Source organism: Suillus paluster, assembly GCF_016628075.1.
Source record: "Suillus paluster strain FC165 chromosome Unknown EDB91scaffold_26, whole genome shotgun sequence".
NCBI classification, from domain to species: domain Eukaryota; kingdom Fungi; phylum Basidiomycota; class Agaricomycetes; order Boletales; family Suillaceae; genus Suillus; species Suillus paluster.
In genome coordinates, this window is record NW_024537586.1 from 212,754 (window position 1) to 240,365 (window position 27,612).

Here is a 27,612-nt window from a genome sequence, read left to right on the forward strand (position 1 = left end):
GCCAAAGATATCGCAGGCAGGTCGTGAAGAAAATACATACTCTGGTACTCATCCGGAAGTAACAAGAGTAAGTTGGAATGCGTTGGGACTTCAAATTGATCGAAGGGGGCGCATTTGGGAGCCATGGACGTAGAAGGTAATCCGAGTCGATAATATGCGGCGCTGCTGGAAGAACTCGACGCAAGGGAAGTCAGCGAACGACAGAACGGGCGACTCAGTTTACCGAGCGCTGCGGCATCCGATATGTACGCTATAACACATGGTCGACTCGGAGCCGTCAGCTCTTCAGGACAGTGTCACGGTGTAATACGCACTCCATTCATTGATTCGTCTCAAATCTGCAATATATCACGTGCGAAATGAAACAAGGGAGGTGCTCACGGTAGAAGGCGACACAGTAGGATGACATACATACGCTGCCTAAATTCAGCACTGATTACCGTTTTGACATGGATATCACGGACAGAATCGTTCGTTGACCTGACATATGTGTGATAGAAGATCAGAATCCCATCATAAAGTTATGTAAGTAAGATGTGAGAGGATATCAATTTTAGGCTCCGTGCTTGTCTGCATCATGTGCATGCCTCGAACGCCTCGTGATATGAATAGCCCATCCATTCCTCAATCTGAAAATAACTGTACATGTATGTGTACCATACGTGGAAGTCTGCTAACGGCACACAGAAGTTATGTACATGTGCATGGTCATGCCAGGTACGTTAGAACAACCCTAACAGGTCCTCCTGGGGCTGCACATTCTGGGCTGGCTGAGGGGGTAGCGGCGACCCTCCGAAACCCTCGAAAGGCGAGGATATGGATGTCGACGTCGGCGATAGCACCGCTGATGGTGATTCCGCACCCATCCCCATAGTTTCCATACCACCGAAGATCGATACGAGGTCGTCTAGCGGATTCGCGGAAGTGCCTGACAGGAAATTTGCTGCAGCGGGTGTCGAAGGAAGAATTTGTGTGGCAGCGAGTCCAGAAGGCTGCCCATCCTGGGCAGAATCATCACCAAAGTCAAGTAGATTCTCTGCTTGTTGGCCAGCAACAACCGTCTGGAAGGCTTTCTGAGCATCTGAGATTCTATAATCACATGATAACAGTTGTCAGCTCAATAGAAACCGACAAAACTGGTTAGTGGGCCACTCACTCTGATCCTTTACGTTGCACTGAGTCGGCACCAACCCGTCCATGACCAACAAAGGTTTGGGCGGGTTTGTGGTAAACACTCGCTAATGATGATATCTCGCCGAGGAGCTCTTCAAGCAACGCAGGCGAAACCGTTGTTCTCGGGATGGATATCGGCGGCCGATGGGCAAGGACAACAGCCTACGATAGTTAAATTAGGATAATCGACCAAGGGTCAGGCAGAGTTCATACCTTCGCTGCAACAGGATCTGTCGACAAGAGTCTCCAATATATGTAAGCGCGGTCCCGTACGTCTGGCGAATCGCAATCTTTCGTTGCTGTATTGAGCACGCGCTGGACGACTCCTTGCGACGAGTCAGGCTTCTTTAAGAACAGCTTAACCACTGCAGTCAACGTTTGAAGCTGAACCTGTTGTGGAAGCTCAGGATTGGTGGCGTAAGCATAAAATAGCGCTGAAGTAAAATACCTGGTACGACTCCTCGATGAAAGAGTCCACAAATATCCCCAACAGTTCATCCGCGTTGTCGATCTTGTCGGCATACTCGCCAATTATCCAAATCAAGGATGCTTTCGCTTCTGGCTCATCCAGCTCTTCCAAATTAGCGCAGAGTGTGGGGATTACACCTTCGTATGTAGAGGGGTACTTTCTAAATATGTCCTAAAAGGCATATCGTTGTGAAGGCTTTAATAAGCTGTTTCATATTGCGCACCTTCATGACGACGACGGCTTCTTGGACCACATAGCTGACGCGTGTGTTAATGAGCTCTAACAGTACGTTCACGCAACGTTCCGCCGCGCTCTCAATAGAGATCGCTGTCTGACCGATCGCTTTGATGCTCTTCCGGACAAAATCGACGTCAACCTCTGACGAGTATCTGCCAGAACGATTAGCGTTGTGTAGTGCAGATACTGGTATGGCTCACTCTTTGAGCTCGCTCAGCAAAGCATCCACGTTGCTATCACTGGCCAATCGGACCATGATATCAAGCTTCTCAATCTTGACGTACAACGGATCGTTGTATTTACAGAAGAATACCCTCATCTCGTTGGAAAGTAGGTCGGAGCGTTTTTGAAGGAGAAGGTTGATATTCCGCAGTGCGACCCATTGTACTTCAGGCGGAGAGGATAGCAGGGTAACAAGTGGTGGTGCCATCTTGCGGATCAGCTGCTTAACGAGATCGTCTCGTCGAACTTTGCGTATGTGGATCATGATGACCTTTACATGTGAATGTCAAGTCATGTCAAGCATCGGATGAATGGCACCGCGTACCTTCATTGCGGCAAGGACAACACTACCATTTACGTGCTGGAATTGAGGGACGACACGCTCGCAGATGTGCTCGCTCTCTTTGTCGTCTTGTGCGTCATACCGTGCCAGAGCATTCAAAATTGCAACTCGACCCCATTCTGAGCACTCGTTGAGGGCGATGAGTAGCTTATTCAGTATTGCAGAGGTGATGGAGAATATGGCAGGATCAGAAGTAGAGTCAGCTGGTTGATCGGTGGTTGCTGCGATATGGATGTCTGTCAACGCAGCCACTGTATTGGCTACGACCTAACACAGATATCAAGCCTGCTGGGTGAGAAAGCGAAAGAATTGACTTACCATAGGGTTGCTATCTGAAATCATGTCGTGGAGCTGATCCAGGAAACCATTCTCGATGACAAGCTCGGGCTTGAGATCATACAGCTTTGCAACGCAAAGCGCAGCAGTCTTTCGGACATACGGATTGTCATCACGCAAGGCACGTTGAAGAGGATCGCACAGATAGTCTATAATCTTCTCTGCGCGCAGACACCCCATGGTTCTAATCGCTAGTGCGCGTACGAGTGGGTTGGGATCCTCAGAGTCCTTGACGAAGGTGTTCACGGCCAAGATGACGAGTTCTGGCTGTGTCTTTGCATAGTTCATGAGATAGAGATATACGAGCTTCTTCTGCTCGAGGTCCTCTGTCTGCATGTTCTTGAGGACATCGGGGAACAGGCCGCTGACGTCTAGGATGTATTAAGCACGCAGGGATGATCGAGCAGGAAAGTGGAACACCTTTGCCGACGGTCATAGATGCTATGACGCGCTTGATGGCATCTTTTCGTTTATCGCGGTACTCACTGTTGAGATCGACGCTGAGCTCATAGTTTTCGCCTTTCCGTGGTGCTCGTATGCTCATTGGCAAAGGGTAGAGATTATCCCATTACATAAGCAAACATGTCTAATTTACGACCGTCAACGACAAGTGCTTCAAGCTTCGGTACCGGTGTCAAGCGAGAATTTAAATTGTGATGATTGAAAAATGGAGGTCACGGACAGAGTCTGCAGCTCGATAACACGTTATGCGGCTCAATGACCTTGGAAACGACCATAGGAAGAAGGTACGACTCTTGATTCTTAATTCGACCATGGTCTGTCTTAGTCTGTGCTACTAGTCTCCCCGTTCCTTCATGACATCTTGCATGAAGCCGACAGTTTCAGATTCGTAACTGAAATTATGATCCTGGTTCTTGGGGTATTGTATTATGCGCCAGTTCCGGCACAGTGAAAACGGAGAGAAACCCATAGCGTACTAAAACTGTAGCTAGTCTTTATATACTTTAACGAAAACATATGAAATGTGCCGGTTTACTGAGTATTACTAAGTGTCGAGCTCGGCGCCGGTAAACTTCAATCACCGAAATCCAACATGGGGGACATGTTCCTGTATAGTATGCACAGGTCAAGTTCTGTATCACGAAAATCACTGAAACACGCACTTTTGCAAGTTTCTCCCCTTCGGATAGAATAGCGAGGCAAGACCGCAGATCTTTCAAACACCACTGCCGTTCGAGCCACGAGAGGAGATGGCGATCCCAGAAAGACTTGAATATACGAGGGAGCCTCTCGTCCCATCGATTCTGAGCTCGAGAAAGATGGACGGTCCAGTATTGACACGCATACTTGAGAGCGCCGGAGGCTGATTGACTTTGTTCCCGTACTTCATTTGCGAAACTCGAGAAGGCCTTCATAGCATGGACGATCTCTATGTTTGGTGGAGAATGTCCATTTGGTAGGACAGGGGTAGAGAGGTCTTGGTGCCTCAATGCAAGAAATGCCGGGAGCATCAGGAAATCAGGCAAGCTCTTGAACTTCTGGATTGCTTGAAATGCAGGTTGTAAAGGCAATTCTGGGATGACACTGTGCTTGCTGATTACTTCCAATGTGATCGAGAACTCTTCCATTGCTACCCAGGCAGTCGTCAACCGCCATGCTTGACCGTGTGGCGTCTGCACCCAGTCTTGGCCCCCCTGGGTCTGCACCCAGTCTCGCCCGGCCTGGGTCTGGAGCCAGTATCTCCCAGCCTGTGTCTGTAACCAGCATCGCCCAGTCCGTGTCTGCAGCCAGGCATGTCCGGCCGGGGTCTGCAGCCAGTCTTGCCCGGTCGGGGTCTTCAGCCAGTCTCGTCCAGCTTGGTTCTGCAGCCAGCCTCTCGCTCGGCTCTGCAGCCACTCTCGCCCGGCTATGCTCTGCAGCCACTCTTGTCCACTTACAGTCTGCAGCCAGTCATGCCCCCTCCCAGTCTGCAGCCACTCTTGCCCACCCTCAGTCTTCAGCCACTCTCGCCCCCACTTAGTCTGCAGCCACTCTTGCCCACCCTCAGTCTTCAGCCACTCTCGCCCGCTCCCAGTCTGTAGCCAGTATCGCCCATTCCCGGTTCGCAACCATAATTTCCCGCTCCATGTTTGCAGCCACTCTCCCCCATCTGGGGTCTTTAGCCAGCCTTTCCCGGCCTGGGTTTGCACCCAGTCTTGCCCAGCCTGGGTCTGCAACCATTCTTGCCCATTCTCAGTCTGCAGCCACTCTTTCCCGGCCAGAGTCTTCAGCCAGTCATGCCACCTCCAGGTCTGTAGTAAGGGTGGCGGAGAGGATGGTGGAGAGGATGGTGGAGAGGATGGTGGGAAGGATGATGGGGAGGATGATGGAGAGGATGATGGAGAGGATGGCAGAGGAGATGGAAGGGGGGATGGCAGACAGGGTGGTGAGGAGGATGGTGGCGAGTGAGGCAGGGAGGATGGCAAGGATGATGGTGGCGAGGACAGCAGGGATGATGATGATGAGGAGGAGGAGGGTGGCGGCGAGAATGACAGGGAGAATGGTATGATCTGTGGCCAGTCTTCCCCGCCCTGTGTCTGCAGCCAGTCTTCCCCGTCCTGCGTCTGCAACCAGTCTCGCCCGTTCCAGGTCCGCAGCCAGTCCTGCCCGCCCTGAGACTGCAGCCAGTCTTTTCCGCCCTGAGACTGCAGCCAATCTTCCCCGCCCTGTCTCTGCAACCAATCTTGCCCATCTTGTGTCTGGAGCCAGTCTCGTGCAACCGGGGTTTTCAGCCAGTTATGCCCGGCCTCAGTCTGCAACCAGTCTCGCCCGACCTGGGTCTGCAACCAGACTCGTCCACCCCAGGTCTGCAGCCAGACTCGCCCACCTCGTGTCTGTAGCCAGACTCGTCCACCCGGAGTCTGCAGCTGGTCTCCTCTGCTGTGAGGCAGGTATATCTGGGGGCCTGGCACAGGGTGTTGCAGGGAGGGTGGCTGCCAGTATGTCAAGGTCAGCACTCGGCGTTTCCCGTCTGGGGTCTGCAGCCAGGCTTGCCCACCCTGGGTCTTCAACCAGTCTCGCGCAACCGGGGTGTCCAACCAGTCTCGACCGCCAATGGTCTTCAGCCAGTCTTTCCCGTCCTGTGTCTGCAGCCACCCTCTCCCCCTACAGGCCTGCAGCCAGCTTTGCCCGCCCTGGGTCTGTAGCCAATCTCGACCCCTCCAAGTCCGCAGCCAGCCTCCCCTGCTCCAGTTCTGTAGCCAGTCTTGCCCGCCGGAAGTCTGCAGCCATATTTGCCCACACAGGGTCTGCAGCCATGCTCGCCCGTTCCAGCTTTCAAGCCAGTCTTGCCCACTATGTGTTTGCAGCCAATTTTGCCCGCCCTGTGTTTTCAACCAGTGTGGCCCGCGTTGGTTCTCCAGCCAGTATTTTCCGTCCTGGGTCTCCAGCCAGCCTTTTTCGCCTTGGGTCTCCAGCCAGTCTTGCCCGCGTTGGGTCTCCAGCCAATCTCGCCCCCTCCTGGTCTCCAGCCACTTTCGCCCGCCCAGAGTCTTCAGCCACTCATACACGCCCTGGGTCTGCAGCCAGCCCTTCCCCCCCTGGGTCAGCAACCAGTCCTTCCCCCCCTGTTTCGGCAGCCAGTCCTTCCCTCCGTGCGTCAGTAGCCAATCTTCCCCTCCCTGAGTCCGCAGCCATATGCGCCCGTCACGGGTCTCTAGCCAGAATTGTAACTCCGAACTGCGATGTCCTCGAAGCCATAGCAGAGTTGTAAGAACATGCAGTGGCTCAGGTGGTTGGATGATGAAGGATAATAATGTTTTCAAACTCTGGGGGTCATGAGGTTCCATAGCTTGGTTCTGCCGCGTCAATTCCGATAGTGCATGGAGAAGGGCTGATCTTTCTGGAAGGTCTCGCATCATCAAGCGTAATGAAGAATAAGCGAGTAGGGAGTGGGATGACGTGACATGCTGTACTTCAGGGAGGCTGCAGTTCGAGGGGTCGGAAACGTAGTCACGAACGGATGAGTGATATATATTTACGGGGAGACTGTGGTCGGTAGGAATGTCCATGACAGACCGTAGCTGAACGAGCGCTGTTTCGACGTCCTTGCCCTCACCAAGGCCAAGGAGTTCCGAGATCTGTAAAAGGGGAAGAGGGTCCACAAGGGCCGCAACAACAGACAGGTGCAAGTATGCACGCTTGGGGTTGGCGCATGTGGAGAGGATAGAGTCGTACAACTTGAACACCTCTGTTCCTGGCAGCAGTTCACTGGCGAGCTCGAGCATGAGCTGAAGGCGATCGCGGGGATCATTGTATCCATCATCGATGAACTTCATCATCGTAGACGCCACGATGAAACGTCTGCCCGCTCGGCTCGCCAGCCGAACAAGTTGATCCCTCGTCGGCTGCGGGAAACTGGAACAACGACTTCGCAGCTTTGTGAAGGAATGATCCAGGAAAATAAAGATGTCGTTGTCAACGTCTGCGCCGTCTAACGAGATGATGGAAGCAATACCCTCCCCAAAAATTTTCACTGGTATCTCGCATACCAGCGGGAGCACTCTTTCTTCTTGAATGGCTTCACGGATATGGTCTTCCGAGCGACTTGTGAGTAGAATGTGGGTCACAGGCAGATCGGGTTGATGAAGAGCTTCGCCAAGCAGGGAGATGAGATCGGCAAGCTCAGTTGCGGACGCGCATTCATCAAGGGCATCGATAACAAACGTCAAAGGCGGACAGTCGCGCAGCCTAGCTTGAAGCTTCCGCAGAGGTTGGAGAAACAACCCCTCCATCTGGAGGCGAAGAGACTTGTCGGGGTCTAGAAGGGCAGGATTGTCCAGGATAGCTCTGTTCACGTCCTTCCGGATGCTAGGAAAATTGCTAGCAAGTTGGTAGGCCAGCGTCGCAAAGAAATAACCAGTCGTGCAGCGTTTCGTGTGTTTGCGCGAGAAAAAGAATGTTCCCGCGAGCCGCTTCTCTATTTTTGTCTCCTCTGTCATTTTCAGATCTCTCATCCTTTCAGCTACAGTGAACGCAACAGCAGACTTTCCGACGCCCGCCGTTCCATGTAACCAGATGAGTTGATTCTTCTCTCGGTCGTCTAATAATTTGTTGATATATTTGAGAAAATCCACCCGGGTTCCTTCCAAACACTTCGGATGCGGTTGGCGTTCACGAGAGTCATGCTCGGCACCCTTGACAGCAACCTGGGACAGCCTGTCCCAAGTATCACCACAAACTGATAATGAAGTCAGAGAGCGAGAGATAGGACAAGAGATGGAAATACTGACATTGACCGGAGTGACTCATGGACACAATGTGATGATAAACTCTGATACGAACTCGGGGAAGTGGTGCTAGTCGAGTTCGATAATGTTGTTAGAAATTATATGGGCGATGGTTATCTCGAGGGACAACATACCACGACTAAGATCTTTAGAAGCCGGAGAAAATTGGTTCAAGTCGTGGAACGATGCTTTGGCGTTAGGGTGTCTTGTGAATTTGTTCGACAATTGGATGAGCTGGAAAGCGAGACGTAGGAATCTATTTCAATGGGTGCCAGGACCAATTGAAAAGCTGGATGGTGGTCAAGGATGTTTGAGCGCTCGTCTGTCTGCGACCAGCAAGGAGACACGAGGCACAGTGCTGTGCGATGCTGTGTGCCCCACCAGACGAGCGCCCGGGAGGTTACTACATAAGGCATGATGCATGAGTTGTACATGTGTTGCAGGAGGCCGAACAGAGTCACCACAACGGTGGGCAAAGCTATAATAAGTTGTTATGTCAAGTTGCAGTCGCAAGCAAATCGCAAGTTATGTTAAGCGCAGTAGGATAACGGATAATCCTGACAGCGCGACACCTAGGACCTGGACGGTTTGCTCAATGTCAGTGTGTACGCTTTCGAGCTGCCTTCCGTCTCCTCGATATCCCTGTGTAGGCAATGAATCCGAATTCGACCTTGGAACCGCGTAATATCGTCCATATATGTTGCTATATATGCCCCGACATCGAGTCTTCAGAGCATAATTATTAAGGTATGTGCTCTGAGTGAGGCCGGCCGAGTCTTTAATCTTACGAGGATTTCAAATTTCATGTTCAATATCATTACATCAGCGGAAGCGTCTACACGAACATGCCAGTACTACATTCTCGCGGTCAAGTCGCGGCCAACTCTCCCCTTCCCCCTATATCCCCTCGTGACTCAACCCAAGACGACCGTGCTTCTGCTCTGAACAGCTTCTAGTTCACCGATTCTATAACTCAGGATCAGCTTGCCCTCATCGATGATTTTTGCGCAAGTTGTACGATGTTCCTCGCACAAAGCAGATTTTCGAGCAGCTCCGAACTAGCATATACGACACCTTAGAGGCTTACATCGGCATAGCGTTTATAAAGAAGCCCGAGGATAGAACTTCGTGGGTGGATGACGCGTGTCAGCTTTGCGAATGGAGAAGGGTACTGAAAATTCAATCCGATCGCATCCAAATATACTATCACGCTGCTAGCGTGGAGACAGTACACGACATTCATCTACCATTTCCTCACTCTGATCACCCTTTCTAGATACAATCCCGAGTCTGATACGTCTATCTGTCTGATATGCCAAACCCAACCACCCTCTTTCACCCACAGTCGTCATTGCCGGTCACCTTTTGTCATCATAAGAAGCCTCTGGTATAATAGAACACCGTGCAGTAAAGCTCAACCTCTCTTGCGTATTGACTGAACTTGGTCAGGTAGAATCTCTTGGAAGTCATGTACGAGACCCATGGTGACCTGCTCCCCCGAAACATTCTTGTAGACGGTTCGACTATGGCCGCGGCCGTGGACTGTAAATTAGGACTTTATTTCCGAAGGGCACCATGTCCTCCGGTCCGTCTTTCCAGAACAGCGGTGCTAGCCGATGATCACATATTGGTAATCGCGGAACGATGCATGCTATTCCGTTGACTTCGGTGTAAAGCCGTGTTTGTCAGCCCGCTACCATGTCACCTCATAGTCCTACCTTGGAAGTAACAGAGTAACAGGCTCGCGAATTTAAGGTTTCTTGCTGTACTTTAATCCTACTTGCCTACAACTTGTCTAAATATCTAATATCTACATCTGCTCACAGATATCACGATAGACAGATGAGAGTGTCTTTATGTTGTCGGAACTCAGCTCAGCGCTCAGTTTGTACTATCAAAAATAGGTATCGCGTAACCAGGTTCTTCCTGCCCATATAGGTTCTCGAAAAAGGACAGCAGCTTCCGACTCGCATTGCTGATTCATCGATAGGGCTAGTACGCAAAATATTGATCCACTCGTGCCATGGGAGGATTTTGAATTCGAGGCCAGAATGCTGAATAGATGAAAGCCCACCAGGAGCCACGCAACTGATTCTTCGAGGTCAGGAATTGAAAAGGTGCTCTTCTAACTCCTGAGCATACCAATCATAGAACTTTTTCCTCCATTCAGCTCAAGTTCAGCTCGACATTCTGTCACAGTTGAAGGCGCCTTATTGTATTGAAGCTAAAAGGATCCGAATATTGTACTTGCTTGGGCTGACTTCATGCTACTGCTCTTATCAGCCCACATTTTTTTCCATACAAGGCTTTCACTCACAGTTAAAGGAGAACGGTCTAGGCCCTTCCGAAACAGCTTATCCCTGCCACGCGATCTTCCAGTACTGATTCATATCGTCGGTCTTAAACACTTCGGAAGCATGATCTAGAGTAAGTAATGTTGGTTGCGAAGCCAAAACAACGCTAATTCCCTTCTGACAGATATTTTGATTTGATTTGAGCGCTGTGTTTCTGCCTCTGCCGAAGAAGGGCGATTTTGGAGACGATCAAGAAGTCGCAGGACTTTTATTAAATAACAAGCCTGCGCTCATGCGACGTTTCCTTGCCCTCGGTTTCGCCTCGTTTCACCCTTCATTTACTGTATGCTTCATCACGCCCTACTTAGATGGAACACAGAGTTTGATTGTCATGGGTGGCCATTGGGCAATGGGCAGCCAAGATATACGAGTAGAAGAACCGAAGCTGTGAGCATGAATGATATTCGATTGGCTGATTCAGACTGCACTACAGATGTATCTGAGGTACAAGATAGCTAGAATTCCCGCCAGCCCCCCAGTGTTAGTAGGAGATACACGCAAATTCTTATGTTGTATGCTGATGGTTATCGATAAACACAGAAGTTCGGGAGGCGAAGAGAATCGTTTACGCAGTTAACGCACGTTCCTGTTGAAGATTGCGGTGCGTGACGGAACAGAGACGGAAAACGTGCGGTCAACTGAAGCCCAAGGTATGAACACAGCCTATGATGTGTGTGAGACACGAGGCTAATGAGAGTAAATAACGTGCTTGGTGGACGGTTGTTTTGACCTGAATGCCGACTTTGACGCACCGTTCAAGCTCTGTGTGTTATCCATTCATAGAGTCCTGTTAAAACACCTACTTGTGAGTAATGACCTAGACTTTAGCGCACAAAATTTGAGATATTGACTACCTACGATCCTCAGGTAATAGTGATGTCTTTTCCCACTGCTCAGACACCGAGCATATCGTCACCCATCGTTGGGACGCAAGCAATTTCGACGATAACTCCACGCCAGAGATATGAAGGACACACCAGTCGCATCTGGGGCATCACACACCTGCCCAACGGACAGCGGATCATCACTTGTTCAGAGGACGGCTCGTTGCGAGTATGGAACTTGGAAAGCGGGGAACAGATTGGTGGAGAGTGGCGGGACGGAGGAAATGGAGTGTGGGTCATAGCGTTGTCTCCGGACGGGAAGAAAGTGGTTAGCGGGAGTGAAGACGGCACAGTGAGGTTGTGGGATATCGACACAGGGGAGGTCATCGCCAAATGGTCGGGTCACGCAAAGACTGTGTCTTGTGTCTGCTGGAGTCGAGATGGTCGACGAGTGGCGAGCGGATCCCACGATGGGACTGCAAGGCAATGGGATATGGAGTGCGGAGAGAGCATCCTCTCACCAATCGAGACAGGGTACATCTCCGTGCATGCAGTCGTCTACCGGCCGGACACTACCATGTTTGCAACTGCTGGACAACACAAAGACGAATTCTCAGTCAAGATTTGGCATACGAAGACAGGCGAGCTGCTCATCACTCTCAATGGACACACAGGTTCAGTGTATTGCCTGGCTTGGGCCATGGACGGAAAGACGCTTATATCCGGGTCAGCTGACCACTCGATTACAACATGGAGTACCACAACATGGGAGCAGATCGCCATTCTGGATAGGCACACCAACATTGTCCGTGCCATTGCAATATCTCCGAATGGCCGCATCCTCGCAAGCACTTCGTTCGATGAGACAGCGCGATTATGGAACCTCGAAAACGGTCAGCCGATTGGTTCGCCCCTCCAACATGCGGATGCAGTGCTCTCTGTGTCTTTTTCTGCAGATGGAAAACTACTAGCCACTGGCTGTAATGACCACAATGCGTACACATGGGACATTTCTGCAATCCTTAAAGAAGCTAGCCTCGACAACCTCCTGTTAGATCGAAATGTGGGCTTTTCTCTTTTCGTCACTTTTCAGGAACTCAGCGTTGCTTCCCGCAGGATGGTGACAAGCCATTGCTCGATGTACGTAATACGTCTATAAAACCGTCTGATTTTAATCTCATTACTGTGTAATCTTCTAGGCTGACATTCGACATCCAGCGCAACAACTCGAGGATGTCCAACAAGGGTGGCTGCAGACTCTGAGTGGGCAAGAGTGGCTGCATACGAAGGACGGACGAGATTTACTAGACACCCCGAGGCTTAGTGACATCATTCTGCCACCGAACACCACGGCCCCAGCTACTTCGCAAAAGCAGCCGCAACAACAAACGAACCAAGGCGGGCCACGGCATGTAATTGTCACTCCGCCGCCGAACACCCAAACTACTTCGCAAGGACAACCGCAACAAGTCCCGAACGGGCTGTACCAAGACTGGGCGCATCCACCTTCTCCTACGAAACAAACTGGACGCTGCACTGGCTTTTGGTGTTGTATCTGGGGTTGTATCTGCCATTGTAGTTGCTGTAGTTGCTACGAGTCTAATGAATGTTGAAAAGGGAGTCTACTGTCGTTCACACTTGTTTACTCTTGGTCGCGCCCATCCCTCATCGTACTTCCATTGGTGCATCACTGCTCCGGTATCAATTGCTCTTACCATACGTTGCGTTACAGTCTCGATATCGTTATATGATCACCTATTTACAACACGATATCCTTCACCGATTTGTGCTTTCTCCGTATTGTACAGCAAATATACCACTCGGATACATTTGACAAATGACATTCGAATGCCGTCTCGTCCTATGGAGGTTCTCACCGAGACCTCACTGTTAGATTATGACGCTTATGACATGCACTTCATGGTAGACTGACAGAAGAAGCCTGCTTTAAATCATTGGAGTGTGAGAAAGCTGGAGTTGGAATTGTAATGTGCAGATCTAGACATGTGGGCCGACTCAGATGGCTTAAAGAAAAGTGTTGTTCGCATTGTTGGAAGAGAAGAGGCGACAAGGACACCTATAACTAGAATTTCACGGTCTCAAATAGACCTGTTACTTGTGCCTTGAATCTGACTACGCTGTCACATGAAAATAGCGATGCTAAACCAGCCCGTTTTCCCCGGGAATTTACAAACTGAAAACAACAGTGACGAAAGTAGCAGGGACCCGTGAAGGTACCTATCGATGGCGCATGTCTCGGTGGCTGGTACAGATGGAGGATGTCTGAGTGATGGCTCAGACTGGTGATGATTGTCGATTTCATTCTGAAGCAAACCCAGATCAGCTTAGTCCTGTGTGGTGAATATCCAGGAGAAATCGGGTATACTACAACACATCAACTACAACTGTATTAGGCATGAGAGCTGGTGGCAGCGCCCTCTAACGATCTAGAATGTGACATGTGTCGGGTGACCCATGACCTCAGGTGCGAAATGTGAAAACCATTGGCAGTCAGTACCGGCCACCCCGCCAGGATAACCATAGCAGCCCACATTGGAGATACAATCGAGATAGTGACAGCGCCAGAAGTACGGACAATCATGATGAGTAATGCTACAGCAAAGAATGCCATTCTGTAACAGAATGAGCCACTACTATGGTGTTTGAACGGATGCGCACCCCCAAATTAGAAGAGCATGCGGTAGACTGAGCATCAGGGCAAGGCTCTCGAGGCCGAGCATTGAACGCGACATCCCTACCATGAACGAAGTCTGGTGAACGTAAAGAACACAGGTCAAATAACTGAATAGGAAGCTTACTACGCTTTTAGCAGAGTCTCGCCGGCCGTCGTTGACTTGTCCGGCCAAAACTAGGGAGATCACTAACGAGCCCATGGCACAGAGGGTAGACAGATATGACACAAGAATCGCAGGAGCTTGATTCTGGACCGATGGGACCGCGAGAAAGCTGATATCAACGGCAAGCATCACAGTAGACTGAGATGGACGTAAATTGCATTGACAAATAAAGCTAAAGCACAACTCACAAATATTGTGTATCCATTCCATTCACTGTTGAGTCCGGTGATAAAATTCTTCCACCGTCGTTGAACGATGGTATAATCGACCCATATGTTGTGAATAGCCTTGCTATGAGCATCAGGGGATCCAAACAGAATGATGTTCATGACACGAAAAGGAAAGTTTTTCGGGCGCGTGTCGGGATCTCCATATAACGACTGGTTCGCATCAAGTCGGGCGCCTGGTTGTCCACAGAAATTCACAAACTTGTCCCTGCCTAACAAAGTAGTCAGGACAAGGGCGCACTCGCACCTAACCTGAGCTCACAGAACTGTCCCATAAATCGAGCTGGGATTAGAACTGTATCAGAAGCAATCAACTGAACTGTCGTACTTAGACGCACCGACGATCCACACCGAATGCTCATGCTCCTTATCAATACTGCCTGAAATGATAATCAACGACGACCCCCCGGATTAGGGAATGATTTACTCATGAGAGGATTCATAAGGCCGAGTATACTTGCAACCTGGTCCGAAGAAAAAGGTGTTAGGCATTTTTCAGAAGTGATACTGTCTATCACGAGTCATTCGGGTACGGTGCAAAACATTTATTAGTCCTTACCCACCTGCCTGAGTAAACATGACAATTTCCTTGAGTCTCACGACAACGTCTTTCGGCAGGAGGCGTTTGTTTGGGAATAGTTCAATGTGTCTCCTGTCGATATCATATCAGCGCGTGACCATGGGAGGTAAAAGGACTGCAACGAAGTATAAGCGCATTGACTTCGGTCAGGTGAGGGAACATGCGTACTTCTGAGGGGAAACGAACCAGTACTGCGACTCTAATGCATATCCTGGGAGTGACGAAATGAGAAAAGCGCGAGTGAATATTCGACGGAAAGAACTCACTGACGTGATTTTTGCGCTTTACTCCCCGAACGTTACTCATAAGTTCTTTAGATGGGTGGGGTTCAAGCCAGAAAATGACACATCTATTATGATCGGCAAAGTAGTAGCCCCATTTCTCTTTTCCATCTACCTCCATGCGCTCCAACGCTAGCTCAACAGACGGATGAAAGGTGTCTGCCTTGTGCGCTTCTTCATACACCTGCTGAATAGCTATACTCATTTTAACTGCAATTCCAGGTTCTCGCACATCTACATCAGTGAAAACTCTCTGGTGGGAGATGAGTAGTTGTAGGACGCTGGAACGGGTCGTACACGTACACAATCAGAGTGATAGAAAAATAAAGCGCCTTCCGGGTGCGTGAGCGGCTCCCACCCCAACACCGGAACAAGCTCCCTAACGCCAGTGGTCCTATTAAATCTCATCGCTCGCTCTGTCACCAGCATGCTTACTCTGAACAGTCCAAAGGACCTTTTGGAACCTCATACACTGCATACTCTCCTTGACTGTGGGTATGCCAGATTAGAACGATAACGCACTCGAGAGATATAATTTGCGTACGGGTCCTTCCTCCCGTATCGCTTTATCTGTCGGGGTATAATGGGAATTAGATCAAAGAAGTGTCCTGTCGCCGCAGGATCTGGTCGCGCGGTGACAACCACGGCAGTCTGAATGCTCGCCGCGGCAGCATAGGGTGGCGTTGTGGGCATGTTGGGCTCGGGCATACTCATATAGCTTGATAGAGTCAATGGCGCAGAAGAGTTTCGAGTAAATTGGGCAGTAGAAGTTGCGCCTTCGCTTTGTGAGGGTGTTTCAAGCAACGGCACTGCGAGGGTCCCAACATTCATCTCCTTCTCTTGAGCGGTTGGCTGAGAGCTTAACGCTAACCCCGGTTCTCGAAAAGTTCTTTCTTTTCCGCTAATGACGACTTGACAGTGTCGAAAGAATCGCAGGAGGACATAGAGGATGCTTGTGCATGACCGAAATGCACTCGTCCTGACAGTGAGCCTCGCCCAGGATATTAACATGCGAATGTATCCTCCAAGCATAACGACCACCGAGGTAGATACAAAAATTTGAGGGGGTCTTTACGAGGTCTTGTTCAATGTTTAACAAACTAGCCCTCTGAGGAAGAGTTGTTGTGTTAGGCGCTGCACTGAGCGCTTATAGTATTGTGTAGATGGCACTGGGCAGCCACCAGCATGAACCATATTTATCTGTAAGCCCGGTGGCTTACCTGAGTTCCCATAATCAGCATAAATACTGTCCGAGATAATGAAGCATGAGCTTTCATTATCACTGCCTTTTGGCGTAACGGTTAAGGGACGACAGTCTTGACCTACTTACATTATCATTGATTAGGGATACAGTGTACCTCGTATGGATTTTTCTCATCCAACACCTCCAAGACTTTTATTCGTTTATCACCCAGGTGTTCTCTTGCATATGTTCTCAGAAGCCAAAGCCATTTAAATCTGGCTGAACCTTTGCGCCCGCCCTTCAAGTCCATCTCCGCCGAGCGCGTCCCAGACGCATTGCACAATGCAGGAGAGGAACGCTTCTTCGAGCCAGGAACTATCCATATCCCGAAAAAAACAGATGTTCGTCGTGGGCAACGCCTTTAGGTCTCCCCATCGCACAATATTCATCTCAAACTCTAACGCGTCTGCTGAAGAACACTCTGAACAGCGTTCCCGCCCATTCATCGTCTCCATCTTATGCATATAATATTGCTGTCGCGTATGGTTCCGTCGGCCTCAAACTTTTTTATTAATGAGTGTGGTGTTTACAGATACAGGGCCTGACCGTACACGGTTCATACTAGGCGTACACTGGAAGTATCGACAAGATGTCTGAAATCATCCGAGATACACTTTCATTCATCAGTGGGGGTATGTACATATCTCCCACGTTAGTCAACTACAATACTGAAGGCCTCGTCGCAGTTCCGGAGATACGCAAGGGAGGGAGGAGACTAAGAGCAAGAAGGAAAGCTTGGAAAGTCGACCTTTGCACAACTTCCCATGCGAATGCAATATGGTCATACGAAAAGGTCGGAAAACATGTGTCCCTTCCGTATGGGCAAGAAACTTTAAAGCAAAGTAATGTCTGCTACACAGCTTGCACTAGGCATACTAAACGAAGCTTACGACCTCGACACTTTTCGTGTCCTCTGATAACTGGCAGATTCCACCTCCAATTCCATGAAACCCGAAAATATGCCATGTAGGCCTCTGCTCGATCTCTGAAATTGTGATTGTCAAATCCTGATCAGCGTCATCTACGGAAATCGCTGAATTTCTCGTGAGCGTCGGCATAGATTCTAATAGACCTCTACCGTAACCTTCGATGCAGTGGAGGTGAATCGTGTACCACTAATCAGCCCGCAGCCTCCGACATTCCAGCATAAAGGACACGGTCATCAGGAGTAAGCTCAAGGCGAACGACATCAATTGCCCCGCTTTGTGGGTTGTACGGTTTCGCTTGTGTGTGGGCGAGCAGTGCCCATGACTTACTTCCAGTCATCCCATCTGCAACTGATTCGCGGAGACAGTCGAGTTCACAAGCCCGATGTGCGGAAAAACTCCTGAATGTGTGATCTGAAGAGTGCAGGCTCCCTGATCCATATCTTCATCTGAAGGCAACTGAAAAGCATTGACTAAGGACGACCAGTAACCAGCGTTTACTGGTACCGCCCTCATGACTAGGATGTGGCTAGAGCAAGCTAGCAGTACGTGGCGATAGATGGAAGGATTTGGCGGCTAAGGATGAGCATGAATGTTGGTTGATATGTATCAAATTTGGCCCTTTCTTGACTAACCTGATTGACTAGATGTTTGCTTATGGAAACAGTGGGCATATACAAACGCCGGCGAAGTTTGGCGTCGATGACATAGACGTGTGCATGATTGTCTGGACGATGCCTCGGTGCGGCTATGAAACAACGTGGACCGGCGGTCACTATAAACTCCAAACCTGGAGGTACACTTTGTTCTAGAATCAATTCTAGGGTGGGAGCATTCAGCAATTGGTGCTCAAAAAGAGATAAATGATAAATCTTCAAATTCCTTCGACAGCTCAATCGGCGGCTGGCACAGTTTCTGATAGGAAAGTGGCGTACTTTTCGACATCCCAAATGGTGGGATGGTGCGCATTCTCTTGGACTACCGAACATGCGCTACGTTGTCCGCCTGAATATGATGCCTGGACAAAATCGAACTTGGGGATTCCGAATTGAGACTGAGCGTTGTAGAGTACTGAAGCATCAACATCCTCTGAGTTCGCGTTATAACAGACGATTTTATCCCGTACTGCAACTATGAGCCAGGAACTCATCAAGAACGTCGAGCTGACGATGTGAAACTCTACACAGGCACGGAGAGCATAAGGGCGTGTTCACTACTACTAGTGGTCCATACCCTCCGAACACGGACAATGTCCTGCACTGAAAGGAAGGTGAAGATGTACTGTAGGATTTCTGCGGGTAATGACACTGGTAGGTAATTTACCAGCTGAAATATTGTGATCACCTAATGTATAAACAAGTAATGGATTGCAAATTACGAGTACTCTCTGGGAACACGAGCAGGAGTGATCAAACGCTGTGATAAGTAGCTGCTGAGAGTTCCGAGTTCAGCATTTAGGAGTGTTCAGGCTGGTGAGCGTGACTTAAAATCAATAGGAGCCTCCGGAGGTCACAAAACATTGCAAACAATCATTATACACTGAATGGTTAAAAAGGGTGGAGCGAGGAGGGAACTACAAAAATCTATGACGGAGGGACCATCTTCGATATACGGAAACCGATCATCGACTCGAGACGAAAGGCAAAAAGCAAAGACGAAAACGACACTTCACAAGTTCATACGGCGCACGACAACTCCGTCACAGACTCCGCCTTGGTTGGCGATAGGTCCTGCTCTGTTCCGTATCTCAAGGCACCGTCGTTGTGCGTATGCCGGGATATATGCACTTGCAAAGGCCTCGTAGGATGATGCCGCGAGTTCCTTCGTGTCGTCTCACTGCCTGTGCTTCCACGGACAGTCGGGAGGTGATCGGGAGCTCCATTTTTGATTGCGATGCGGATAAGCACCGTGTAGAAGGTGATCGAGATAATCGGCATGATCTAGTTGGTCAAAGCTCAGTAACTTTTGACGACAGGCATTAATGGCGGCATTACCATGTCTAGCAAAATATAATGTCCGTTGTTCTGCAGGACGAAACCCACCAGTAGAGATAAGAGCGCTATAGAGTACAAAATAGCGGCCTCCACAAGCATGCGCACTATTGACTTCGTGGTGCTCTTGGTAGTGGGAATTTTACGTGCGATCCAGATACGATATGCCAGAAGTGCTGGTCAAATTACTGTTGGGCTTCAACATGGCGCTCAGGCAGAGGCATGCTTACCGGAAGCCCACAAATTAGTCGTAAGTGTCATGGCATAGTACGCAATGATCCATGGACCAGTCCCTTTGGCATAGACGTTTCCGGCATCGCTGGTCGCTTGTGAGGCATTATAGACCGCATAAATACCAGACGCTTCGATGGAACATCAGTCTGCATAACTTCCTAAGCATGATTTGCGACCTAACCTGTGATACCGAACAACAGCATGCTCGGGAAGATGATAACCCAGATAGATTGCCAAATGATGTAACATCGATAAATCTTAAGGAGAAAAGACATTTCTATCAGCCAAGAGGATTACAAGCTGGCGAATAGAATTTGAACCCACTAGCATCCCATCGCTAACAATAGTTTGAAAGATGTATATCGCACTCTTGATCAAACACGTGGCTTGGGTAATGTCTGCGAAGAACGCCGCTGGCCCACCTGGGAATGTGTCGCGATACGTCACCAATCCCAGTTCGATACGAATGATGTCTACGACCATGTGCTTGGGAGAATTGAGCAGATGACACCGAACGTAAGAAGCGAGAAGCTAACTGCAGTACTCAGTACCAACAGCAAGATGGCCACCACAACGATTGGGCGATTGACGTCCTTCATACGACGTTTGTGGGTCAATGTCCAGATGGTACCCATGAACATGAGCACCGAAAAACCTGGATAGACCTTAGTTTGGGGGATGAAACGGGTGCACGCATTACGATACTCACCATACAAAATGCCTTCCATCACTGTTGAGATTACAGCAGCGGTATCTAGCGTGATGCCGATGCCTGCCATGGTAAAAATGGTGCTTGGTGGATGTACGAGCCTTCGCCAGCTCCATGTCAGGTGAGAGCTCAGCTTTTAAAGATATATTATCCGAGTAAAAGAACCAATGTCAATTGCTTGAACTATTGCGATGACAGACAACACGGGACACTGTATTTCACGAGACAGATACCTCCCGTATTAGGCAGAACACCCTAGTATGATACTTGGCAGTTCCCCATGGGCTGTGGAGGTGTTGCAAAGCTGTTATCTGCACGTCAGTATCTGCTACAAGATATTACCAGACTATCACTTACAAAACGAAAGCCTGCTGTCATGATCTGCAGCTTTTTTCAGTTTCTGGAGCTCTTAGTCGAAGCGACCATTGCGTCGGAACGTCGGATGTTCAACCTTACATTAATGAGAATGCTATATTTATGTATAACACGGAGAGAGAGAGAGAAATTCTATATTTATATACCGCAACAAACAAAGTGAGCTGTTAAGACGCGGTGCCCTGTTAGGGCTGTGCTGGGGAGTGTTGTAACAGGGTGAGGGATGTAGGTATAGTACGAATAGCCAAGCGGTCCGCGTTTGATGAGTTTTGGTGTGCGTGTGGGCTCGTTTGGTGTCCAGGCTTAGTATAATATGATACACTTTCTCTCCTTCCTCCTCCTTCTGATCTCTCCTCGTCTCCTCCTTCCCTCGTCACTTCCTTCTTTGCCCTTACTCAGGCTTCTGTCCCTCTCCTTTCTTCCCAGTCTCCTTCTCGTTCCAGTGCGACCTTCTTTAATGCGCTGGATTCTTGAATAAACTTCGCTAGTGCCTTTATGCCCTTCTCCGTACCCAAAATTTCGTTGAGTATGATGTTGTGTGATACCTCACGCAGATGGATGCGTTGTCGCGCAAATAGTGGGCAGTCACGTATGATATGTTCTCGTGTTTGACGTGGTTCTCCACATGGGCAGAGGGTGGGTTCGGTTGGAACGAATGCAGCGTAGTATTCTCCTATGAATCCGTGTCCTGTGCGGCATTGTATAAGACGGCCGTATACTTCTCGAGGAGTGTGAGTGAAATGTTGGCGGGGTTTGAGCGTTGGTGGGAGTCGATTTGCGAGAGCGAAGCGTCCAGTCTGTGCTGCCACGTCTCTATTCCAACTCTCTGTCCATTTCTGCAAGATCCCTTCCTTGTTTCTTCGGCGCGCATTTGCATAGGTCGAGTGGTACGAGTCGTTACGTCCAGTGGCTTCTTTTGCTATGTATAACACGGAACTGCCCGTGGCATTGGCATTGCATCTTCGTGATCTCTTGGCAGACACCTCGGCGTATCAGATAGCCTGCCCCGAGTATATATTGAAACATGAATGTATGGCGACTGATGCTGATCCCAAAGGGCGTTTTGCGATGAGGCAATAATACTTGATACTCGCAAATTCACTGATGACAAGTATATAAGTGAACTTTAACAAAGCTTTTGGTGGGGTAGGGTTCTGCCGCCTGCGACGAGGACTGGGCTTGGGGAGTGAATGGACAAGACCAGGAACATAGTACGTGTAGCCCTGTTGTGGTGACCCACATCAAGGAAGATATATTTGTTGTCCGTCGTACGCCTAGTCCTCATCATGCAGTCCTACAAAGCGCAAGCAGGTTGTAACCGCAGACTGTTGATGGCATCTTCGACCCAGCCGACGTGGTTCTCGTCCAAGTCATTCGCAAGTAGTCTCGACGCATATGATGTCCCATTGGCTTTGACATCCTTTCTGTGCGACTAATGCGCATAAAAGCACCAATGGCAATTTCTTGAACTATCGTAATGACAGACAATATAGGTTAAGCCTGTTATTATAGTCTGCAGCTTTTTCAGTGTCTGCAGCTCTTTGTCGAAGCGACCTTTCAAGGAGAATGCTATATTCATACCACGGAACTGCTCGTGGCATTAGTTTCATGATCTTAGCAGACACCTCGGCATATCGGATAGCCTGGTGCGAGCGAAACATGAATGCATGACGGACGATGCTGATCTCCATGCAAAGGGCATTTTCCAATGAAGCAGTACTACTTGATGCTCACGAAGTTGATGCACAGGTATACAAACTTCAACAAAGCCTTTGGCGGTGTAGGGTTCTGCGACGGGGGCTCCGGAGTAGAGGAAGGAAGTACAAATACAGGGACATACGCGTAGCCCTGTTGTAGTGAATCGCACTGGCCAAGAACCACATTAAGGAAGAGCAGACTCGGTGACCAACCCCGCATCATTCCACGGCGGACGGATGTTATCATCATCGAAGAGAAGACTGATGCTCCGGGTTGTCGATGTAGAAACGATCAAGAAATCGCGTACTTTTCCTCATAATATGCCGTCTTCCCAGGCGACGTCTCGTCGTGTTTCTTTGCTACATGCTTCATACACCTCACATCAGCATATCCACCGCATCAATGCAATCCGTACTCGCCTCACACGATGGTGTTGCTGAAAATGATTTATATTACAGCCCTCCAGGGTTCTCTTGAGGGGCGGCACCGATTATCTTTTCACAGGCAGCCAAGACCATATTTCGACATATCATGTCCATAACACACTTCCCGCCAACTCGCGCGATACCGTCACAGTCCATCAAGACGCACACCTTCACGAGTCTCGTAGCGCCATCCAAAAGAGCACCGCTGAGTATAGATCCGAGCCCGTCTTTTGCTCCGCCTTTGCTTGAGCAAGAGTTGAGTATGTGGCACAGGTACCAGGTAGCATCTTTCCGCGCTACAGCCTCGAGCCTATCCTTTCTACTGATCGCAGTCCTCTGCCTGTGGGGGTGCGATGTCTGCGACGACTCTGGATCTCGAGAACCCTCCTCCTGATCTGCATTGTTATCCATTGTCCCATCGACACCGACGCGGGTGTGCGTAGAGTATAATGATTCTAGCGCCCGGATTGATTCCAATGCTATCCGCTCCCTGATGCCTGAGGTGTACCCAGAGTAGCGGGGTGATATCGAGTCCAACGCATTCAGCGCCTCGCCGAGGAGAGTCAAGAGGTCCATGCGAGTGTCAGGAAAGAGTGACTGGCTGGCTGTTTTCGGCACCTTCTCGTTAGCTTTGTTGCGGCTTTTCGACGTCTTCTTTGCTGAAATTGTGTGTAAATGACGCATGATGTGTGTCTGAGATGTGAGAGCGAAGCTGCGGACAAGAGGGACGAACAGGGAGTCGATGAGACGGGATACAACGGCATTATTGGCAGTAATGACACCTTGGTAGAGGAGGCCTGGAAAAGCGACGCGTATGACATACACCATAAGTGGAGAGGCCATTGCGATTCTCGATTCATTGAGCTCTGATAGAGAGGAAGGCGTCGAAATGTTGTGGAGGCCTAGAAATTTGCTGATGATGTCAATTGTGCGCGTGATTGCAGCTAGCAGGTGCGAGTTGCGTGTTGGGCCGTCACCTGTCTGTGAACTCACTGAGCTGATTGCAGTTCGGAGGGAGGTGAATGCTGTAGTAAGGGATGGTGATGACTCTTCGACGTTGAGACGTTCTTTTCCAAGTCGTGAATCGAGAAAAACAAGACGCATATATGAGATTCGTACCTTTCCGTTTTGCAGACCAGTCGTCGTCCTGATACTCGGGAACTTTGCCTGTCTTCTTCGCCTTCTTCTTTGGAGGAGCAGCGTCCGAATCGTCTGGCACGTCCTTGGACACGCTTTGCCGCAGACGAAGGAGTTCTACATCATTCCAGTAAGGCTTGCCAGCGGGAATGACATTCGAAGATATACCGTCTTGATCTTCCTCCCGTTTGTCTTTCAAGAACTCGAGTTCTCTTTCCAGCGCGAGTGCATGGTCCCTCCACCCATCCTCATCGCACGTTCCTTGGCTATCGTCGGTCAAGGGAAAATGGGACTTGAGGTCAAGGAGACAACCTGCGTAGCGTCATAGAGTGAGCCTCTACACTTTACATAGCAACGTCAAGCGACTGACTTGGGATGGACTGGTCCTTTGACTTGTGTTTGAGCACTGTCAATGCCTGGGGAGGAAACAAGTAATGAGCCGCTTGACCACTGATTTTGATGCTCCGCGAGATGTTGATCGTACGATGGCAAGGTGCACTGCAACCTGTGGTGAGACCGACATATGACTGAAAGTAAAACTGGTGTTAGAGGTATACGAGTGGAACTAGAACAAGCTGCGAGCATGAAAGATGCACCCACACATCCAAACAACACATTGGTTGACCGTTCACCAATGCCAGCTCAACACTCGGAGTGCTGAGCCCATCCGAGGCTTGTTCAATGCAATCACCGCTGTGAACTCCACTACCTTTGGAGATATAGAGAAGGTGATCGGACTACAAGAAGACCAGACGCATGTCACATTTTGTTCGCTTGGTGACTCTCAGGTGAGGCTCTGGATCGTTCTATTAGAACCTATTAGTAGTTTTATGACTTCAGGTTCTCGCTCCCCCCAGCATCAGTCGAAGATGAAAAGATTCCAGTCAATTTCAGCACACTGGGTGAAGTTGTTGCGTTGCAGGAGACAGTGCAAGTGATGTTTATCACAGTGCGGTGGTCCTCGCCTAGTTCCAGATCTCCACGGGCGTTGCTGCTGCCATCATCACGTTCGTAACCGGTGTCGCATCCAACTCGGAGACTGCATCTCTAACTTGTGGTTACATTTCAGCCAACGTTGTTCTAGTTTGCGTACAGCCGGTCAACTCGTCAAGTAGACATCCTCCGCTCGGCGTGTTTATGCGAGTTGCGCTTTCAATGGATCGAGTTTAGCATCTGCCAACCTACCAAACGACCTCGAGCGCATCTGTAACTATTATGGTGATGCCAATTAATGTGTTAGGTCTATATGACTCTGTATAGACAATGGCGCTTGTATGTGAATCTAGGCGAATGCTGTGTAGGTGTGCGGTGTTTGTGTGTCATGTGGGTGTCATTGCCAGGGGGTGTGTGGAATATTTGCACGAATCCAGCGCCTATGATAAGTATTATACGACTCTGAATTGACTAGAACGCTGACTTTGACACTTCGGTCAACCTCCTCGTGTTTTTCATCCATAGAGTCCCGATAAAACACCTGTTCGTGAGTGGTGACCTAGACTCCAGCGATCAACAATTGAGGCACTGACTACCTGCAATCCTCAGGAATTAGCCATGTCCATGCCCAGCGCTAGGAGGACGCAAACATCAAATTCCTATTCATCCATCGTTAAGACGCAGGATATTTCGGCGATAACGCCCAGCCACAGATTTAAAGGACATACCGGTATTGTCTGGGGCGTCAAACACCTACCAGGAGGTCAGCGAATTATCACTTGTTCACTCGACGGATCGCTGCGAGTATGGGACTTGGAGAGTGGGAAACAGGTAGGGAAAGCCTGGCGGGATGGAGAAGGTGCAGTGCAGACCATTGCATTATCACTGGACGGGAAGAGAGTGGTTAGCGGGAGTGAGGACGGTGTAGTGAGGTTGTGGGACATCGACGCAGGGAAGGTCGTCGCTAGATGGATGGGACACAGAGCATATGTATCGTCCGTCCGCTGGAGTCGAGATGGTCGGCGAGTGCTGAGCGGATCTAACGATGGGACTGCAAGGCAATGGAAAGTGGAGAACGGAGAGACCATCCTCGCACCAATCGAGACCGGGCACAAACACGTGTACGTAGCGACCTACTCGCCGGACAGAGCTTTAATTGCGACTGCTGGATACGACAAGTCCATCAAAATCTGGGATGCGAAGACGAACAATTTGGTCACAACTCTACACACAGATAAAATGGTGAATTGCCTAGCTTGGACCCCGGACGGAACGGTACTTATCTCCGGATCATTCGATCACTCAATCAGGACGTGGAGTACTAGAAGGTGGCAACAGATCGCTGCTCTGTATGCGCACACCGACTGTGTCTTTGCCATTGCAGTATCTCCGAATGGCCGTATCCTTGCAAGCGCATCGTACGACAATACAGCACGATTGTGGAATCTCGAGAATGGCCAACCCATCAGTTTGCCCCTCAAGCATGCAGATATAGTGACATCTGTGTCATTTTCGGCAGATGGAAAACTGCTAGCTACTGGCTGCTATGACCGTGATGCGTACACATGGGATGTTTCTGCGATCCTTAGGGATGCTGGCAGAGTCGACCTTCTGTCAAATCTAAATGTGAGCTAAAAGGCTTTTCTCATTCTAAAACTTTCAGGAACTGAACGCGCTCGTCTTTGCCTCCCGCAGGAGCGTGAAAAGCCATTGCTCGATGCACGTGAGATGTCTATAAAACCGTATCATTACGTCTAACTAACCATCAACATTCTAGGCTGCTACTCGACGTCTAGCGCAACAACTCGAGTACGTCCACCAAGCACCACCTGCAGTTGTCGACTCCTCCCGGGATCATGTTGGTGTGCGTGCTCCGCGTGTCATTTTTTCTTCTGACCTTCTTGTTTCCTAGTCTTCAACGTATCAACCTCCCTACTCGTCCACGTGGCATGGGCATGCCACCTCAGCTCCATCTTCTGCTTTAGATCGCTTCCCATCCTCCTCTACAAGTCAGCATGAACTTGCCACATCAGCGCCATCTTCTTCCCCGCACCGCTATCAGCCCGATGCTGATGTCGCACCACAAATCTCACCACACCCACCATCAGCGTTTTCCTCTCCGACTCCTCGTACTGTTGGTCAGCGCACATCGGTCAGTTCTATTCTACTTTCTTCCTTCCTGGACTCATTTGTTCCAAAGCGTGTATATGTCGCTCCTAGGGGACCGATCACCCAAGCCACTTCGCAAAGACAGGTACGACAAGACCCGAACCAAGGTAGAGCGCCATTGTTCCCTGTAGCGGTTGTCCCTACAACATACCCGCCATCGTCATTATCACCTCCACGACCACGACCTCAAGTTCCTGTTTCCATTATTCCTCCCACAGTTACACCAATTACACAAGAGACTGGATGCTGCACTCGCTTTTGGCGTAGTATCTGCTGCGGGTGCAATGATTCTTCTGATGATCATTCTTGAAAAAGGAGCCAACCACCATTCAATCACGCTTGTTTACTATTCACTCGCTTTTCCCTGCTCGCGCTTTCCCCTTCATCTTACTTGCATCACCATTCCAGCGGTCAATTGCTCTTGCCATACTCTGCATTACAAGTTTATCATTGTCATACGATCACCTACGTACAACAGGACGTCCACTATCGATCTGTGCTTTCTCTGCATAGCCTACATATATCACTGAGATACATATGATGAACTATATTCGAATGCGAGCTCGTACCATGGAGATGCTCACGGTTAATCTCCAGTAGCCAACCTAATATAAGATATGACAGTCGATATCTTTGTACA

General features: G+C 49.6%; 6 protein-coding genes across 6 annotated transcripts; 1 reads left to right on the top strand and 5 right to left on the bottom strand.

The window, feature by feature from the left end:
• Window positions 1-506: 506 nt before the first annotated feature.
• EDB91DRAFT_1133448 (adaptin N terminal region-domain-containing protein) lies at window positions 507-3,344 on the bottom strand. The gene is made up of 9 exons (XM_041318731.1): window positions 3,201-3,344; window positions 2,763-3,151; window positions 2,427-2,711; window positions 2,080-2,372; window positions 1,866-2,031; window positions 1,622-1,813; window positions 1,387-1,563; window positions 1,157-1,335; window positions 507-1,089 (listed from the first exon to the last, which is right to left on the bottom strand). Exons 1-9 carry the CDS (start codon window positions 3,322-3,324, stop codon window positions 723-725), a joined length of 2,172 nt encoding a protein of 723 aa, XP_041177137.1. The 5' UTR covers window positions 3,325-3,344; the 3' UTR covers window positions 507-722.
• On the bottom strand, window positions 3,345-4,545 carry EDB91DRAFT_1133450 (uncharacterized protein). Its single transcript, XM_041318732.1, has 3 exons — window positions 3,905-4,545; window positions 3,581-3,849; window positions 3,345-3,526 (listed from the first exon to the last, which is right to left on the bottom strand). Exons 1-2 carry the CDS (start codon window positions 4,367-4,369, stop codon window positions 3,820-3,822), a joined length of 495 nt encoding a protein of 164 aa, XP_041177138.1. The 5' UTR covers window positions 4,370-4,545; the 3' UTR covers window positions 3,345-3,526; window positions 3,581-3,819.
• An 8,687-nt stretch (window positions 4,546-13,232) lies between these two features.
• On the bottom strand, window positions 13,233-16,293 carry EDB91DRAFT_1347133 (uncharacterized protein). The gene is made up of 13 exons (XM_041325909.1): window positions 16,004-16,293; window positions 15,677-15,971; window positions 15,568-15,621; window positions 15,436-15,511; window positions 15,118-15,385; window positions 15,020-15,062; window positions 14,835-14,923; window positions 14,699-14,782; window positions 14,610-14,651; window positions 14,534-14,554; window positions 14,233-14,483; window positions 13,866-14,182; window positions 13,233-13,819 (listed from the first exon to the last, which is right to left on the bottom strand). The coding sequence occupies exons 1-13, from the start codon at window positions 16,074-16,076 to the stop codon at window positions 13,597-13,599; spliced, it is 1,836 nt and encodes a 611-aa protein (XP_041177139.1). The 5' UTR covers window positions 16,077-16,293; the 3' UTR covers window positions 13,233-13,596.
• A 2,304-nt stretch (window positions 16,294-18,597) lies between these two features.
• On the bottom strand, window positions 18,598-20,715 carry EDB91DRAFT_1133483 (uncharacterized protein). The gene is made up of 8 exons (XM_041318733.1): window positions 20,593-20,715; window positions 20,236-20,539; window positions 20,063-20,181; window positions 19,851-20,012; window positions 19,708-19,783; window positions 19,523-19,654; window positions 19,296-19,468; window positions 18,598-19,241 (listed from the first exon to the last, which is right to left on the bottom strand). Exons 2-8 carry the CDS (start codon window positions 20,303-20,305, stop codon window positions 18,978-18,980), a joined length of 996 nt encoding a protein of 331 aa, XP_041177140.1. The 5' UTR covers window positions 20,306-20,539; window positions 20,593-20,715; the 3' UTR covers window positions 18,598-18,977.
• A 2,045-nt stretch (window positions 20,716-22,760) lies between these two features.
• On the bottom strand, window positions 22,761-24,393 carry EDB91DRAFT_1248497 (uncharacterized protein; the record flags this gene model as incomplete). Its single annotated transcript, XM_041322945.1, has 4 exons — window positions 22,761-23,800; window positions 23,853-24,182; window positions 24,241-24,286; window positions 24,355-24,393. 4 exons carry the CDS (start codon window positions 24,391-24,393, stop codon window positions 22,761-22,763), a joined length of 1,455 nt encoding a protein of 484 aa, XP_041177141.1.
• A 1,354-nt stretch (window positions 24,394-25,747) lies between these two features.
• On the top strand, window positions 25,748-27,606 carry EDB91DRAFT_1133517 (WD40-repeat-containing domain protein). The gene is made up of 5 exons (XM_041318734.1): window positions 25,748-26,429; window positions 26,499-26,522; window positions 26,581-26,667; window positions 26,716-26,955; window positions 27,004-27,606. The coding sequence occupies exons 1-5, from the start codon at window positions 25,776-25,778 to the stop codon at window positions 27,280-27,282; spliced, it is 1,284 nt and encodes a 427-aa protein (XP_041177142.1). The 5' UTR covers window positions 25,748-25,775; the 3' UTR covers window positions 27,283-27,606.
• Window positions 27,607-27,612: the final 6 nt, after the last annotated feature.